The sequence below is a fragment of the Erythrolamprus reginae genome, chromosome 6 (genome assembly GCF_031021105.1).
Source record: "Erythrolamprus reginae isolate rEryReg1 chromosome 6, rEryReg1.hap1, whole genome shotgun sequence".
Lineage (NCBI taxonomy): Eukaryota > Metazoa > Chordata > Lepidosauria > Squamata > Dipsadidae > Erythrolamprus > Erythrolamprus reginae.
The window spans coordinates 91807633-91825397 of record NC_091955.1 but is presented as its reverse complement, the minus strand read 5'-3'; the positions used below and the strand labels follow the sequence as shown (position 1 = coordinate 91825397).

General features: G+C 38.9%; 1 protein-coding gene across 28 annotated transcripts in view; it reads left to right on the top strand.

The window, feature by feature from the left end:
• CELF2 (CUGBP Elav-like family member 2) overlaps positions 1-17765 on the top strand; it is a 591098-nt gene that overhangs the window by 290760 nt on the left and 282573 nt on the right. For 3 of the 28 annotated variants that reach the window (XM_070754412.1, XM_070754401.1, XM_070754399.1), the window contains exon 1: positions 10891-11110. The exons of the other annotated variants lie outside the window; for them this stretch is intronic. In XM_070754412.1, the coding sequence (XP_070610513.1) occupies positions 11106-11110 (5 nt within the window). In that variant the 5' untranslated portion in view covers positions 10891-11105. Of the gene's footprint in view, positions 1-10890; positions 11111-17765 lie in introns of those variants that run through there. 28 annotated transcript variants of the gene reach the window in all.

Sequence of the window (17765 nt, the reverse complement as noted above, 5' to 3'; positions counted from 1 at the left end):
CAATTTGAGCAATTGGCTTGGAAGGCACCTGCTGGAGTGAGTGTTCACTTCATTGCAAAAGATTTGCAGGCCTGTTCCCGTAAGGCCCATCAGTGTCTCTCTTTTATTTATGGAGCTAAAAAAAAAGAATTGCTCTCAGTTTTGGCTCAGGGACTGAGTTTGCTGTAACCTTTTTTTTCCCTGCTAGCATTTCTTCATCAACGAAAAGGACTGCACTATAATTGTGTTATTTACAATGATGGGCTGCCAAAAATTTTACTGCCACACCGTGGGAGTGGCTTAATGGTCATGTGACCAGGTGGGAGTGGCTTGACCATCATGTGGCAAGTATCTGGGGATATGGATAACATCCAAAACTATATCTTAAAAAAAATGATAATTACAGTGTTCCCTCGATTTTTGCAGGTTCGAACTTCGCCGAACGTCTATACCACGGTTTTTCAAAAATATTAATTAAAAAATACTTTATGGTTTTTTGCCCCTATACCACAGTTTTTCCCGCCCGATGATGTCATATGTCATTGCCAAACTTTCATCTACCTTTAAAAAACATTTTTTAAAATAAACTTTAATAAATAAACATGGTGAGTAATATTCTTAATGGTTGCTAAGGGAATGGAAAATTGTAAATTTAGGAGTTTAAAGTGTTAAGGGAAGGCTTGGGATACTGTTCATAGCCCAAAATAGTGTATTTATTTCTGCATCTCTACTTTGCGGAAATTTGACTTTCGTGGGCGCATCTCCCGCAAAAATTGAGGGAACACTGTATATGAAATTAATTGAAGAAATTAAAAGAGACTTAGAAATATGGAACAATTTAAAAATAACTTTTATGGGGAGAATTGCCACAATTAAGATGAATCTTTTACCTAAGTTATTATTTTTGTTTCATGTTATACCAATAAATCCAGGGGGGAAATTCTTTAAAAATTTAACGACAATAGTTAGAAAATTTTTATGGCAAGGGAAAAAAGCAAGAATAAAGATAAATATTTTAGAGGATATTAAGGAAAGAGGAGGATTTGCTTTACCAAATTGGAAGTTATATTATCAGGCAGCCGCTCTAACATGGATTAGAGATTGGATAGTGTAAGAGGACAAAAGAACATTAACTTTGGAGGGTCATGATTTAATGCTCGGCTGGCATGCCTTTATATGGTACGATAAAGATAAAATGCATACATATTTTAAAAGACATACAGTAAGATAGTATTTCTTGGAAGTTTGGAAAGATGTTAAGAAAAATCACTTTTTAATGACAATCATGTGACCAGGGGTGGCTTAAAGGCCATGTGACTGGGTGGGAGTGGCTTACCGACCAAGATAAGTTTTCAAATAGGTACCTGAACTCTTTTTCAGTTGATTAAAATCACATTATTTGAATAGCCACAAAAAGGACAAATGATAGACAGCGTTATTTGTTGAGGAGCACAGGAACATTTTCAGGTTTTGTACTGATCCCACAAGGTTCAGTATGATAACAGATTAGGCAAGTAGCTCAATTTTAATTACTCTAAAAATTCAATTCTAGATAATGATTAAAATGATTAAAGCATTTATGGGTAAAAATATACTATTTAATTATTTCCTATTTTAGAAGTAATTAACGATCATACTAAGGTACTAGAGAAGGAAGGACAATGAAAAAAACTATTCAATAAATAGTGCATAAACTTACTACCCCCCTCCCACTTGGGGGCAGCAGCCAATTACTGGTTATTTAAAATAATAATAATAATAATAATAATCAGATATACAGTGGTACCTCATGATACGAACCCCTCGTCTTACGAACAACCTGTGATACGAACCCAGGGTTCAGAAATTTTTTGCCTCTTCTTACAAACTTCTTCCTCCTTACGAACCCACCACCGCGGAGAAGCCCCGCCGCCCGGCTGTCGCTTTTTGAAACAGCCGGGGGGCTTCTCAGCGTCCTCCTGAACCCGAACGCCAAACCCGAACTTCTGGGTTCGGCGTTCGGGAGGCCGCCGAGAAGCCCCCCGGCTGTTTTAAAAGGTGACAGCCGGGCGGCGGCGTTTTTTTGCGTTTTTTTTTTCGTTGCACGGATTAATTGATTTTACATTGTTTCCTATGGGAAACAATGTTTTGTCTTACGAACTTTTCGTCTTACGAACCTCCCCCGGGAACCAATTAGGTTCATAAGACGAGGTATTACTGTACCTATGTGCATCCAGGCTATTTAAAACAGGCTATTTAAATCCCTTTTGAAGGTAAGAATATTATGCAAAGGACTGAAAAAGAATAAATGAATTTAAACAGAATGAATGACAAGTGAAGAAAACGAAAGAGGTGTATAACTAGCTCTAATTTATATTAGATTTATATTTATATTGAGCCTCGGTGGTGCAGTGGTTAGAATGCAGTACTGCAAGCTCCATCTGCTGATCACCGGTTCCCAACTGTTTGGCAGATCGAATCTCAGTAGGCTCAAGGTTGACTCAGCCTTCCATCCTTCCAAGGTTGGTCATCATCATCATCATCATCATCATCATCATCATCATTATTATTCCATTCCACTACACTCTACACTCTACTCTACTCTACTACACTACACTACACTACACTACACTACACTCTACACTCTATACTCTACACTATATTCTACACTCTACTCCACTCCACTCCATTCAGGAAAGACTTCATGAACTCAATCTGTCTAGTCTGGAGGACAGAAGGAAGAGGGGGGACATGATTGAAACATTTAAATATGTCAAAGGGTTAAATAAGGTTCAGGAGGGAAGTGTTTTTAATAGGAAAGTGAACACAAGAACAAGGGGGCACAATCTGAAGTTAGTTGGGGGAAAGATCAAAAGCAACATGAGAAAATATTATTTTACTGAAAGAGTAGTAGATCCTTGGAACAAACTTCCAGCAGACGTGGTTGGTAACTTTATTTATTTATTATTTAGATTTGTACGCCGCCCCTCTCCGCGGACTCCACAGTAACTGAATTTAAACATGCCTGGGATAAACATATATCCATCCTAAGATAAAATACAGAAAGTAAGTATAAGGGCAGACTAGATGGATCATGAGGTCTTTTTCTTGCCGTCTGTCTTCTATGTTTCTATTCATTCCATTCCATTCTATTCTATTCTATTCTGTCCGGAAGGCCTCAATGCTGGAAGGTTGGACTGAAATCCAGATTCTGCAGAAACACATTTACAAAGAAACAGCTTCCTTTGTTTTAAGAAGTTTCTTCTTCTGTGGCTTCGTACCCTGTTGAGTGTGTGTCAACTTCCTCCCCAAATGTCTGCTATCAGATTTAGGGTTAGCCAAGCACACACCCTGTGCTCACTTGCTAGGAATGATTTCAGCTGAAGCCCTACTTGATTTGCAGCTTAGATTCAGATACAACATCCATTAATGATAAAAAGGTCTGGATGGGTGGAACCGGAAATGAAGATTGTGAATTGTGCCACTTGTAGATGTACGAATAGAAAAAGAGCATTTGTAGCTCAAGGTTGAGCCATGTGGTCTTTGGGGACACTCTCAGCTTGGTTGTTTTGTTGTAGACCTTTCATTGCCTAACTAGGTAACATCATCAGTGCTGGAAGGAAGTGGAGTTTGTTTTCTATAGTATACAAGTGGCTTGCCCTGTCAGTGTTGGTGGGAGAAAAAAGAATGTTGCTTCCAAGAACCAACATTGACAAGGCAAGCCTCTTGAAAATAGCCAAGTTCAGAGAACATTTTTTTTTTCAAAAACTTTATTAATTTTCAACAAAAAGACACACAAACTTACAAACATTTAAACACATAGTAGGGGTTACAATTACCCCTCTTTTCTTGAAGTCAATTTTTAATACAGAAAAAAGGATAAAATCTTAAATCTTTAAGTCAAAATAATATTCTAATTGAAAAGAAGAATTTTGTTTACATATTCTAATACACTTAGAGTTAAATTGATAAAAAAAGAAAAACCAACAACAATAGCAACAACTAAAAATATCCGTAACATTTGATTATACAGTACTGTATTCATAGAGTTTTCATAACCTTATATTGAACTTTATTCTTATCTATCCATGTATACACTTTGTTCCAGATAGTATAAAAGTCAGATTCTTCTTGATCATTCAGCCTTCTTGTCATCATATCCATCTCTGCACAATCCAAATTTTTTTTAACTCCATCCTCTTTTTTGGGGATATCTTCCCCTTTCCAATTTTGTGCATTCCAAGTTCAGAGAACATTAAGGACCCCCACAGATTTACGTATCTGCATCTGCAGATTCGCTTTTATTATCTTGGATTGGTATTGCCCTTACAGCAACGTCTTTTAAAATCAAGGTAAAGCAAAATTAAAGCGGTCAAAAAGCCTGTTTGAATTAACATTCAATCAATCTTGCATTAAGATTCATCTTTATTCCAATGTGGCATACAAAATTTTTCATGCACGATTTGTAGGACAGAAACATCTCAGGGGCTAAAATACAAGCAGTCCTCACCTTTCAACCACAATTGAGCCCAAACCTTTGGTTTGTTTGTTTGTTTATCTATCTATCTATCTATCTATCTATCTATCTGTCTGTCTATCTATCTATCTATCTATCTATCTATCTATCTATCTATCTATCTATCTATCTATCTATTTATTAATTTGAGTTGAAGGGACCTTGCAGGTCATCTAGTCCAACCCCCTGCTTAAGCAGGAGACCCTACACCCCTCCAGTCATATGGCAGTCCAATCTCCTCTTGAATATGTTGAGTGTTGGGGCGTTCACAACCTCCGCTGGCAGACCGTTCCACTGGCTGATCGCTCTCACCATCAGAAAGTTCTTCCTTATTTCCAGGTTGAATTTCTCCTTGGTCAATTTTCATCTGTTGTTCCTTGTCCTGGTCCATTGGTGCCCTGGAGAATAGTATGAATCCTGCCTCTCTGTGGCAACCCCGCAAGTACCTGTATAATTGCCCCCCCCCACTGCTCTCCTTTTCTCTAGACTATCCACGCCCAGTTCCAGCAACCTCTCTTCGTATGTCTTTGTATGTTTCCAGTCCTTTTATCATTTTGGTTGCTCTCTTCTATACCTTTTCCAGAGTTTCTATGTCCTTCTTGTAGTGAGGTGACCAGAATGGAATGCAGGACTCCAGGTGTGGCATTATATAGTGGTATTAGTACTTCCCTAACCTTGGAATGTATCCCCTCTGTTGATGCAGTTTAAGATTATGTTGGTTTTTTAGCCGCCACCACACATTGCTGGCTCATATTTAGTTGGTTGTCCCCCAAGATTTTGAGATCTCTTTCACAGTTGCTACTGTTAAGTATGGTTTTCCCCTAGTGTGTATGTGTGTTTTGGGTTTTTCTTGCCTAGGTGTGTGTTGTGGTTGGCTTCAGGCCAGCTCCTTTGGCTCCGGATTTTGACGCAGAGGAGTGGGAGCCGTCTGTTCACAGAAGTCCCCTCTGGCTGGAGGATGAATCAGACAGTGAACCAGAAGGAGAGGCAGGGAGGGGAATGGAGCAGGAAGTGACTGGAGACATAGGGGAATGGAGTCAGTCAGATTTCCAGCCAGAGTTTCATCTGAATCAGAAGGGGAGAAGTTAATGAACAATCCTATTCTGAATGTTCGGGTCCGGAGAATGCTGGGAAGACAAGAGCAGCTGCACAAACGCAGAAACAGATTATAGGTCACAGGTGATATGAATTAATGATGCTGCTGCAACCTTGAAAAAGGGGAGGGTTGCAGAGGGCTGTGTGGGACTCTATCGTTCAGTTTTGAAGAAAGTTTGTTGAATTGTGGTTCCATATTTGCTGTGGATTTCAGGACATTCTGACATTTAAGTTGTGAGTTATTTCTGGCTGACGTAAGCCTGAAAGGCTTCTACACTGACTGGAGTAATTAATTCTATTGAACTCTGAAACTAACGTTGCTCTGAAACTCCATGGTTTGCAATTTTCTGAATATAAAGAACAACTCATGCTTTATTTTTACAAAGCTGTGTGTGTGTGTTTGATTAGTTACTTCGTTTCTGGGTTGCCTGGGACCAGGCAGAACAGTGTAGGACTTTACTTTGTTGTTAAGCAAGACTCGAGTTAAGTGAATTTTGTCACCTTTTTGCAACCTCCAGCAGCAGAATCAGATGAGGAGCAGACTTGGGAGTCAAGGTCAGTATCAAGGCAACTGGAGAGCTCCAAGGGGGAAGAGGGAATGGAGCTGGCAAGAGAGAGAAAGAGAGACAGAGATGGTGCCTGGGCCATCCAACAGCCCTCAGATGGAAAGTCAACAGCCCCCAGGTCTGGAATTGGCTGAGGAGGAAGAGGAGAAACAGCTGGGTCCTGTGCTTGATGCATGGAAGAGGAAGCAGAGGAGATGAGAGCAGTGGAAATCTATGAGCCGGTGCTTAGGAGGAAAGAGACACCGCTGCTAGCAAGGCCCTACCCTAGCTCTGGAGATAAAAGTCACTGTTTATTTTCAGTGCCCTTGTCATTAAATGAGCTATTGTAACAGTGAAGGGCTGCAAAAATATTTTACTACCACACTGTGGCCATGGGTTATTTTTTTGGGTGTGGCTTGCCACCCATGATAATAATAATAATAATTTATTTGTATGCCACCCCTCTCCGAAGACTCCCATGTAACCAGGGGTGTGTGGCTTGATGATCATGTGACCGGGGGTAGCGTAAAGGTCGTGTGACTGGCTTAAAGGTGGCCAACTTGACGTCACTCACATCAAGGGTTTGGGTTAGGCTTAGGGTGCCTGGCCTCTCCTTGCCTCAAAGAGATACAATTTCCCTCTCTATTTACTGTCACCGAACATCCAAAATATACTATCTATCTATCTATCTATCTATCTATCTATCTAATTTTTATGCCGCCCTTCTCCTTAGTCTCAGGGCGGCTTACAACATGTTAGCAATAGCACTTTTTTAACAGAGCTAGGCTATTGCCGCCACAATCCGGGTCCTCATTTGACCCACCTCGGAAGGATGGAAGGCTGAGTCAACCTTGAGCCGGTGATGAGATTTGAACCGCTGACCTTCAGACCTACAAGTCAGCTTCAGTGGCCTGCAGTACAGCACACTACCTGCTGCGCCAACCCGGCTCATTTATATGTATATGTACATATGTCATAGGCGTACATACATATTACACATAGGCACACAAAAATATATTCATGGCACTGGACCAGAATATCTCCGAGACCGCCTACTGCCGCACGAATCCCAGCGACCAATTAGGTCCCACAGAGTGGGCCTTCTCCGGGTCCCGTCAACTAAACAATGTCGGTTGGCGGGCCCCAGGGGAAGAGCCTTCTCTGTGGTGGCACCGACTCTCTGGAACCAACTCCCCCCAGAGATTAGAACTGCCCCTACTCTCCCTGCCTTCCGTAAACTCCTTAAAACCCACCTCTGCCGTCAGGCATGGGGGAACTGAAACACCTCCCCCGGGCATGTTTAATTTATGCATGGTATGTTTGTGTGTGCGTCTGTTAGTTTATGGGGTTCTTTTAAAGCTTGTATAAATTTTAAAGTTTTCTGATTATTTATGATTTGTTCTATTCTGTTGTGAGCCGCCCCGAGTCTTCGGAGAGGGGCGGCATACAAATCTAAATAATAAATAAATAAATAAATAAATATTATCTACTACATACCGTAACCTGTATGTTTATGTACACACATGCACGCACAGCTCTTCTAAAATTATACACATTCAGCCTCATTTACTGCCATAGGAAAAACATACCCAGAGCCCAGAAGGGGGGGGGGGAGTCATTTTTTTTTCTACCAGTTCTGCGTACCTGACCGTACCCATAGGAGCCCATCACTGTGTTGTAAGTTGAGGACTATCTGCATTGGATTCAGCTTTTGTTGTTGTTGTTCTTGCAATTTTTTTTAAGCCTTTCATGTCCCCTCTCCTCTCCTTTTCTCAATTTTATTTTATTTTTTTATCAATTTTGATCCTGCCATTGCTGAAACATCACTTCGATTAGGGAAGGACCTCTTCTCTGACCTACATAGCTATGAATTCATGAGCGCATCTAACTTCCAACTCTAGCAATTTTTTTTTTAATGATAGGAATGGACCTGGCCGTGCATTGCCACGGATTTTTCTGGCGGACGAGGGAATGGTTCTAAAATTAGACTCTGCCATGCAGGAGAAGCTCGGAGCACTTAAGTTTCCTTTTGCAGTAATATTTCTTTTCTGAGATAAGCATAATAATGTGTCACATTAGCTTCCGCCGTTATGCTTCAGGGCGCAAGGCACTTAGGTGACGAGTGAAACAAGCAATTAAGTGTTTATTATTGAGGTTTGCCATCAGGACTGGTGCCCGGGAGAGGAACTCGTGAAAAATGAAATGCAGGAACCCCATTGTAAGCTACAATTGGGTGCAGAGATAATGGAAGAACAGAGTTGGAAGAGACCTTGGAGGTCTTTCTAGTCTACTCCCCCTACTCAAGCGGGAGACCCAAGACCAGGGGTGGGCAGCAGGCAGGATGGGGAAGATGTGTGCACAGCTCCAGCTGATCGGCGGCTGTCACTTCCTGGATTACTGGTCTCGGCTCGGCTCTCCTTTTTTTCCCTGCTGCTGCTGCTGCGTCTGCGCTCCTTGCTTTTTTCCTCCTTCCTCCTTCCTGGCCTCGGACGAGCTTCCCTCTCTCCTGCCTGGCTCCCCTCCAACCTGCTGGCTGGGGAATTCTGGGAGTTGAAGTCCAGATAATAATAATAATATAATAATAATAATAATAATAATAATAATAATAATAATAATAATAATTTATTGGATTTGTATGCCGCCCCTGTCCATAGACTCGGGGTGGCTAACAACAATAATAAACACAACATGTACAATCCAATAATAAAAAACAACTAAAAACCCCTATTATAAAACCAAACATACACACAAACATACCATGCATAGCTTGTAATGGCCTAGGGGGAAGGGCTATCTCAACTCCCCCATGCCTGGCAGTATAAATGAGTCTTGAGTAGTTTACGAAAGACAGGGAGGGTGGGAGCAGTTCTAATCTCTGGGGGGAGTTGGTTCCAGAGGGCCGGGGTCGCCACAGAGAAGGCTCTTCCCCTGGGGCCCGCCAAATGACATTGTTTAGTCGACGGGACCCGGAGAAGGCCAACTCTGTGGGACCTTATCGGTTGCTGGGATTCGTGCGTTAGCAGGCGGTTCCGGGGGTAATCTGGTCCATTGCCATGTAGGGCTTTAAAGGTCATGACCAACACTTTGAATTGTGACCAGAAACTGATCAGCAGCCAATGCAAGTCACAGAGTGGCTTCAAGTTGCCAAGGTTGGGAAACACTGCTGTAGACAAATGGCTGTCCCATCTCTCCAAGAGCCGGGGTGACACAGTGGTTAGAGTGCAGCACTGCAGGCTACTTCAGCTAACTGCTAGCTGTAGTTCAACAGTTCAAATCTCACCACCGGCTCAAGGTTGACTCAGCCTTCCATCCTTCCGAGGTGGGTAAAATGAGGACCCAGATTGTTGGGGGCAAGAGGCTGATTCTGTAAAAGCTTAGAGAGGGCTGTAAAAAGCACTGTGAAGCAGTATATAAGTCTAAACACTATTGCTATTGCTGGTATTGAAAACCAGTGATGGGCTCCTACAGGTACGGTCAGGTACGCAGTACCGGTAGCAAAATTTTGATATTTTTTTTTCCTTTTTCCCCCTTCTGGGTTCTGGGTATGTTTTTCCTATCGCAGGTGTTGTGGTTAGCTCTGGCCCAGCTCCTGCCCCAAGGAATGTGGAGGTGGAGGTGGGGGAGACATCCACATGCCGCAGGCCTGTTTTGCTCCCAGTAGAATCTGCCGACGAAGTCTCCTCTGACCAAGGAAGTGTGAGTGACAGGGAAGAGGGGAGTTTGGCAGACAGCCCAGGAGGAGATCAATCATCTGTATCATCACTGGATTCTGAACAAGAATTAATGACACATCCACGCATGCGTAGAGTGATGCATAGGAGAACAACTGAAGGATTATTACAAGAGAAAATGAGGCCACCTGTGGTTGGGTGGGGCTGCTGTAATTAGTGCTACAGATAAAAGTGCAGCCTGGTGTTTTAGCCTCATGGCAGTTTATCTGATTCATTGTTTTGTCAAGATCGTGGGTTTTGCTCTTCGGGATTGTATGTGTGGACTTTCTGGACTTTAGAATTGGACTCCATTTCCCAGTTATTGGGTGAGAAATTGAATTGCATTTGATCTGTGCCTTGTGTGTACCAGACAATCCCTTTGACATTTAAAAAGAGCTGTTTCTGTTTTTCTGTTGATAAAGACTTTTGGGTTTTCCTTCTATCGTGTAGTGTGTGTCTTTCTGGACTAATTACCCTGTAATTATGGGTGGTTGGGACACGCTGGCAGAACAGTAAGTATGCAAGTAAGCAAGCAAGAAAGTAAATAAGTAAATAAGTAAATAAATAAAATAAAATAAAATAAAATAAAAAGTTTCCAAAATAAAATAAAATAATAAAATAAATAAATAAAAATAAATAAAAATAAAATAAAATAATAAAATAAAATAAAATAAAATAAAATAAAATAAAATAAAATAAAATAAAATAAAATAAAATAAAATAAAATAAAATAAAATAAAATAAAATAAAATAAAATAAAATAATAAAATTAAATAAAATAAGTTTCCATCTGTTGTTTCCTATCCTGCTTTCAGGTGCTTTAAGGTTCACATTTGTTGCACGTTTAACCTCCAGCCTCCATCAAAGTCTTAAGAACGAAACTGGGTTTCATCTTTGAGGACTAGGAACTTAAATACGTTCATGCTTTTTTTTTCACGACGGGGACGCAAAAGCAGGAAACGTCCATCTTACAAAACAGCTTGAAAGGCTTCTCAAAGGAAGTAGGCCCTCTAATTTTTTTTTCTTAAAACTACTGATAAAACTGCTAGCATTCCCCACCAGCACCACCACCAAAAAAAGCATTGACTTAGTGCAGAAGGGACTCTGGTTGGTAACGGAAGCTGTAGCCTGTGACGAAAACCACAAAGGAAACTGAGAGGCCATCGCAAAAACCTTGTGTTGCAAAGAGACACACATACTCAGCACTACCCCAAAGTGTTGCGAAGTAGCAAAAAAAGAAGAGCGAGGAATTGGCCATAATTCTCAGACCTGCACCAAGACATGAGGTACTGTGTCTTTTTGCCTTTTACACCTTATATATATATCTTCTATTTTAATTTGAGAGAAATTTCTCCCATGAGCTCTGATGGGTGCCGAGAGATTAATCAGCAGGTCCCATGGGAAAGATTTTCGTGCAAAAATTGGTGTCGCTCTCCTTTGAAGGCTTAGTTCTAGTTGTGATCCATGGCGGCAAGAGTTAGAACAATTAATGAATTAACAAATAATCAAAAGATGATACATAATTTTATACCTCTTAGAACAGGTGGTACGAATGGCTGAATCAAAAAAATAATATTTTGACTTTTTCTCCTTGAATTGATATAATCTTGATCCCTGTAACTGTTAGATAAAATTTAGAATGTAGTTGATATGAATGGGAATATTTGTTTTTTTCTTGGTTTTCTTTGTTTAAGGGCGATTATTATGAAATTAGGGCTAAGAAATATACGTGAAATTGATATTAAGGATATATGGAGAAGATTGAAGCAGCATGGCCTAAATGTATTAGATGTGATTAGAAAGAAAGGAGCCCAAAAGGTGTATTAGCTAATAGCTTTTTAAATGCATATAAGAAAGTTGAGTAATTATTTCTGTCCAGATATTAAAAGTAAAAGAAGGCAGCATTTGATGGAATATGAATACTGAATCTAAAAAGACGAATTGTTGTAATGTAATTTAGGATTGGTGGTATGTTATTTTGCATATATGTTTGGAGTGAAAAAATAGAAAAAATTCTTTACCAAAAAAAAATGGAAACTTTAAAATCACACACAATTCGAAAGGAAAACGAATAGACAAAAATAGTAACCTTATAAATCTTTAACCATGATTACAAAACACGCAGACAAACCGTTGTCAAACACACCTATTGATATATTGATTTATAGCTATAAAAATTGATAGGATTACAGAAATAGTAAAACAATGAAATGTAAACAGTGTAAATTATGAAACGTAATTTATAAGAAAATCTGAAATGGATATAGACAGATATAAATAGGCTGTAAAGGACAGAGGGGTCAACATTATAGTTGACGTATATGTTAATTGTTAAATGCTTAAGTTCTGATAGAAAAATAATATAAATTGTGTATGTTTGTATGTCCTTGTGCGTATTGTATGTTTCTTGTATGTTTATGTCTTTTTTATATGTAAATATTTAATAAAGTTGGTTTTTAAAAAAAAAAATAACAATTATATTAAAAATTAATGAATTAATCAGCACAAACACTTGCCTCCCAACATTATGGATGTTACAACATTGGAGGCTTTTAAGATATTCGACAACGGTGTAGGTAGGATCCTCTGGGTTGGACTAAAAGACCTCTTAAGATCCCTTGTACTCTTCTTGTTACTCTTCTATTCCTGGGTTGAAAAAGGGACCTTAGTTAGTCTCTTCATAGAAGACAGCCTAGCCCTTGTCCACGAGATTAGGGGGGGGGGGGGGAATTGAAATTGTTAAAATGTTTTTTCGCAAATTGAAAAACAAAATGAACACGTCAGAGATCCTTTTGCTTGTTCTTGGAAATATCTATTTTTTGTTTGTTTGTTTCAATTTGTTCGTTGCTCCTGCAAGTGTTTTAGAGGTTCTGAACTTACTTTCTTAAAAAAGAAAAGAAAAAAAGATCCTACCGCTGGAATAATAATTTAATTTAATAAATTTGACTTCTATGCAGCCCAATCTCAATGGGGCTCAAAGCGGTTGATAACAGTAAATAATACATACAACATAACAACAGCCAAATATTAGGTAATAAAAAACAGTAAAATACTATATTGTTACTTAATTATTATCTTGTTACTCTCCTACCGATTTTGAAAACAAAACAGGGTATGTGGGATCAGAGGTGAATTATTATGATTCGTTGTATGGTCAGCCAAACTGGACTTTGCCCTTTGGCCCACTTTATCAAGTCCTTCCCAAAGATTCTATTATAGAAACAGAAACACAGAAGATTGACGGCAGAAAAAGACCTCATGGTCCATCTAAGTCCGCCCTTATACTATTTCCTGTATTTTATCTTCGGATGGATCTATGTTTATCCCAGGCATGTTTACATTCAGTGACTGTGGATTTACCAACCACGCCTGCTGGAAGTTTGTTCCAAGCATCTACTACTCTTTCAGTCAAATAATATTTTCTCACGTTGCTTCTGATCTTTCCCCCAACTCATCTCAGATTGTGACCCCTTGTTCTTGGGTTCACTTTCCTATTAAAAACACTTCCCTCCTGAACCTTATTTAACCCTTTAACATATTTAAATGTTTCAATCATGTCAGTAGTAGTAGTAGTAATAATAATAGTAGTAGTAGTAGTGATAATAATAGTGAATAATAGCTAGAGAAATTAGTGAAATATGAAGATCTAAAAATCGAGCGGCAACGACTCTGGCATAAGCCCGTGAAAGTGGTCCCAGTGGTACTTGGCACGCTGGGCGCAGTGCCAAAGGATCTCAGCGAACATTTGAAAACCATCGGAATTGACAAAATCTCCACCTGTCAATAGCAAAAGGCTGCTTTACTGGGATCGGCAAACATAATTCGCCGCTACATCACGCAGTCCTAGGTGCTTGGGAAGCGCCCGACTGGTGATGAAATACGAAATCCAGCATTGTGATCTCGTTTGCTGTGTTGTATTGACATAATAATAGTAATAGTAGTAGTAATAGTAATAGTGATAGTGATAATAATAGTAATAGTAATAGTAACAGTAATAAAATAAAAATAAAATATAATGGGGGAACTGAAACACCTCCCCCGGGCACGTTCAATTTATACATGGTATGTTTGTGTGTGTGTTTGTTAGTAAACGGGGTTCTTTTTAAATCTTCTTAAATTTTTTAATTATTTGGATTTGTCATGAATTGCTGTGTCTTGTTGTGAGCTGCCCCGAGTCTGCGGAGTGGGGCGGCATACAAATCTAAATAATAAATAAATAATAAATAAATAAATATTATAATAATAATAATAATAATAAATAAATAAAAATAAAAATAAAAATAAAAATAATAAAATAAAAATAAAGTATAATAATAATAGTAATAATAAAAATAAAAATAATAAAATAAAAATAAAGTATAATAATAATAAAAATAATAAAATAAAAATAAAGTATAATAATAATAATAGTAATAATAAAAATAATAAAATAAAAATAAAGTATAATAATAGTAATAATAAAAATAATAACATAAAAATAAAGTATAATAATAATAATAATTAAAAAAAATAAAGTATAATAATAATAATAATAAAAATAATAAAATAAAAATAAAGTATAATAATAATAATAGTAATAATAAAAATAATAAAATAAAAATAAAGTATAATAATAATAATAATAATAATAATAATAATAATAATAATAATAATAATAATAATTTCCTCTGGAAGAACTCTTCATAGGATTGCTGTCAGTGGATTAAGCGGCCATGTTGCGTTTTGTCTCTCTTTCACTTTTATTCACCTCCCTTTTCCTCTTCTTCCTCTTTTGCCTTCTACTGATTTCCCCGACGATACATTTCCAACTTCTAGAGTTCGTTCTTGCTATGTGAAACCTCTACTTTAAGAACATAATATGAATCATCTGAGGGGATGGGCCTATTTTTTTCTTTCTTTCTGTAACCATAAATAGGAGATTCGGAATTTCAGGTCCTAACTAACTGCTGTTTAGTTTCACTCTCTGAGGAGAGTTCACTGCTGGCAGTGTGCAGTGGCACCAAAAAAGCCAATGCCAGCCTAAATTGCATTATTAGCGGGATACAAACTAGGAGAGTGGTTCTCAACCTTTTCTAATGCCGTGACCCTTTTATACAGTTCCTCATGTTGTGGTGACCCCCAGCCATAAGTCTAGGGCCAATTCTCCCAACAGAGCTTTAAGCTGATTGGCAGGAAGGTCAGAGAGACAACCCCACTGTAAACACCTGATTGGTTGGATTGTAAAAATATGTCCCAAGGGGCCAGAATAGAAGCTTTAGTTCCTAACACCATGGGAAATTTGTCTTTTCCCATGGTCTTAGGCGACCCCTGTGAAAGAGTCATTGGAGGGCCTGACACCAGGTTGAGAACTACTGATCTAGGACAAGGGAGGCATTAATACCACTCTATAAAGCCTTAGTTAGAGCACACTTTGAGTACTGCGTCAAATTCTGGTCACCATACTATAAAAATACATTGAAACGCTAGAGAAAGTGCAGAAGATAGCAACCAGGATGATTAGGGCACTGTTTCCCAACCTTGGCAACTGGAAGATATTTGGAATTCAACTCCCAGAATTCCCCAGCCAGCGAATGCTGGCTGGGGAATTCTGGGAGTTGAAGTCCAGATATCTTCCAGTTGCCAAGGTTGGGAAACACTGGATTAGGGGACTGGAGATTATAACATATGAAGAACAGTTGCAGGAACTGAACAAGGCTAGTCTGATGAAGAGAAGGACCAGGGGAGATATGATGGCAGTGTTCCAATACTTAAGGGGCTGCCACACAGAGGAGGGGGTCAGACTTTTTTCCAAGGCACCAGAAGACCAGACAAGGAATAATGGATGGAAACTGACCAAAGAGAGATTCAACCTGGAAATAAGGAGGAACTTTCTGACAGTGATAGAACTGCTTGCCTGCGGAGATTGTGGGAGCTCCAATACTTTCAAGAGGAGATTGGATTGCATTTGTCTGAAATGCTTGAGCAGGGGGTTGGGCTAGATGACCTACAAGGTCCCTTCCATCTCCAGTAATCTTCTTGACCAATGTATCTTTTCTTTTATGTTACCCTGAGAGCATATGCACCAAAGGCAAATTCCTTGTGTATCCAATCACACTTGGCCAATAAAGAATTCTATTCTATTCTATTCTATTCTATTCCATTCCATTCCATTCTATTCTATCTTGCAATCTTTAGCTACCTCTTCAAAGATCATTAGAAAGAAGACCCCAGTCCTTCTTTTCTCTAGGTTGGCTGTTCCGAAATCCTGCAACCATTCTTCATATACACTGCTCAAAAATAAATAAATAAAGGGAACACTCAAAGAACACATCCTAGATCTGAACGTATGAAATATTCTCATTGAGTGCTTTGTTCTGTACAAAGTTGAATGTGCACAACAGCAGGTGTCGCTTCCTAAGTGGACAGTTTGATTTCACAGAAGTTTGATTTACTTGGTTGGAGTTATATTGTGTTGTTTAAGTGTTCCCTTTATTTTTAGTTTTTTTGAGCAGTAAACTTTTAGGCTCCAGGCCCTTAAATCATTCTCTAAACTTTTCCCAAAGTCTCAACATCTTTTTTGAAACGCGGTGACCAAAACTGGATTCATTATTCCAAGTGTGGCCTTACCGAGGCTTTATAAAGCGGTACTAATACCTTACGTGGTTTTGATTCTGTGCCTAGGTTTATAAAACCAAGGATTGTATTAGTTGTTTTGGCTGCTGCCGCATACTGCTGGAAGGAAACCCCTTGTGTTTTCTCTCTGCCAAAACAACCGCGAAGAGGGAGTCGTAAAAGAGAGACTTATTTTTCCACTTAAAACACTTCTTACATTAGGGAATTTTGCATCCTTGGAAAGTGCTCTCCGAACGGGTCTGAACATCTTAAGTACAATGTGTGTTTTGGAAAGTCGCTCTTACTGCAAAGGTACTATAGAAATGTCATCAAGCAAAATAATGCCAGCATTAGAAACAGTTCTCTTTGTGGGGAAATTATTATATTTTTTGGAGTATAAGATGTACCGGAGTATAAAACGTATCTTAGTTTTGGGGAGAAAAATAGGGAAAAGAAGCTGCTTATAGAAACATTGAAACATAGAAGATTGACGGCAGAAAAAGACCTCATGGTCCATCTAGTCTGCCCTTTTACTATTTCCTGTAGTTTATCTTAGGATGGATACTATTCAATCGCAACAACACAAGAGCACGCAACAGATTCAAACTTAATATTAACTGCTCCAAACTTGACTGTAAAAAATATGACTTTAACAATCGAGTTGTCGAAGCGTGGAACTCATTACCGGACTCAATAGTGTCAACCCCTAACCCCCAACATTTCTCCCTTAGACTATCCACCATTGACCTCTCCAGGTTCCTAAGAGGTCAGTAAGGGGCGCACATAAGTGCACCAGTGTACCTTTCGTCCCCTGTCCAACTGTCTTTCCTTTATCTCATATATCATATATTTTTTCTTCCTTTCATATATCTTCTCTATTTTTACATATTATCTTTATATACTGTATTACTTCATGTCTATTCTCTTCCATATGTATTGTGTATTGGACAAATTAATAAATAAAATAAATAAATAAATAAATGTTTATCCTGGGCATGTTTAAATTCAGTGACTGTGGATTTACCAACCACGTCTGCTGGAAGTTTGTTCCAAGCATCCACTACTCTTTCACTAAAATAATATTTTCTCATGTTGCTTCTGATCTTTCCCCCAACTAACCTCAGATTGTGCCCCCTTGTTCTTGTGTTCACTTTCCTATTAAAAACACTTCCCTCCTGAACCTTATTTAATGGGGGGGGGGGAACCCTGCAAAGACTTAGGGCATGTAAAGCATTTTTTGCAGAGAGTAACAATGAAAGAGCTTGCAAATCCTAAGAGCTGGGAACATTGTTAGCACCTGGTTAGGGCTAGAAAGAAACATTCTGAGCAAATTAGAGTAATTTTTAAAAA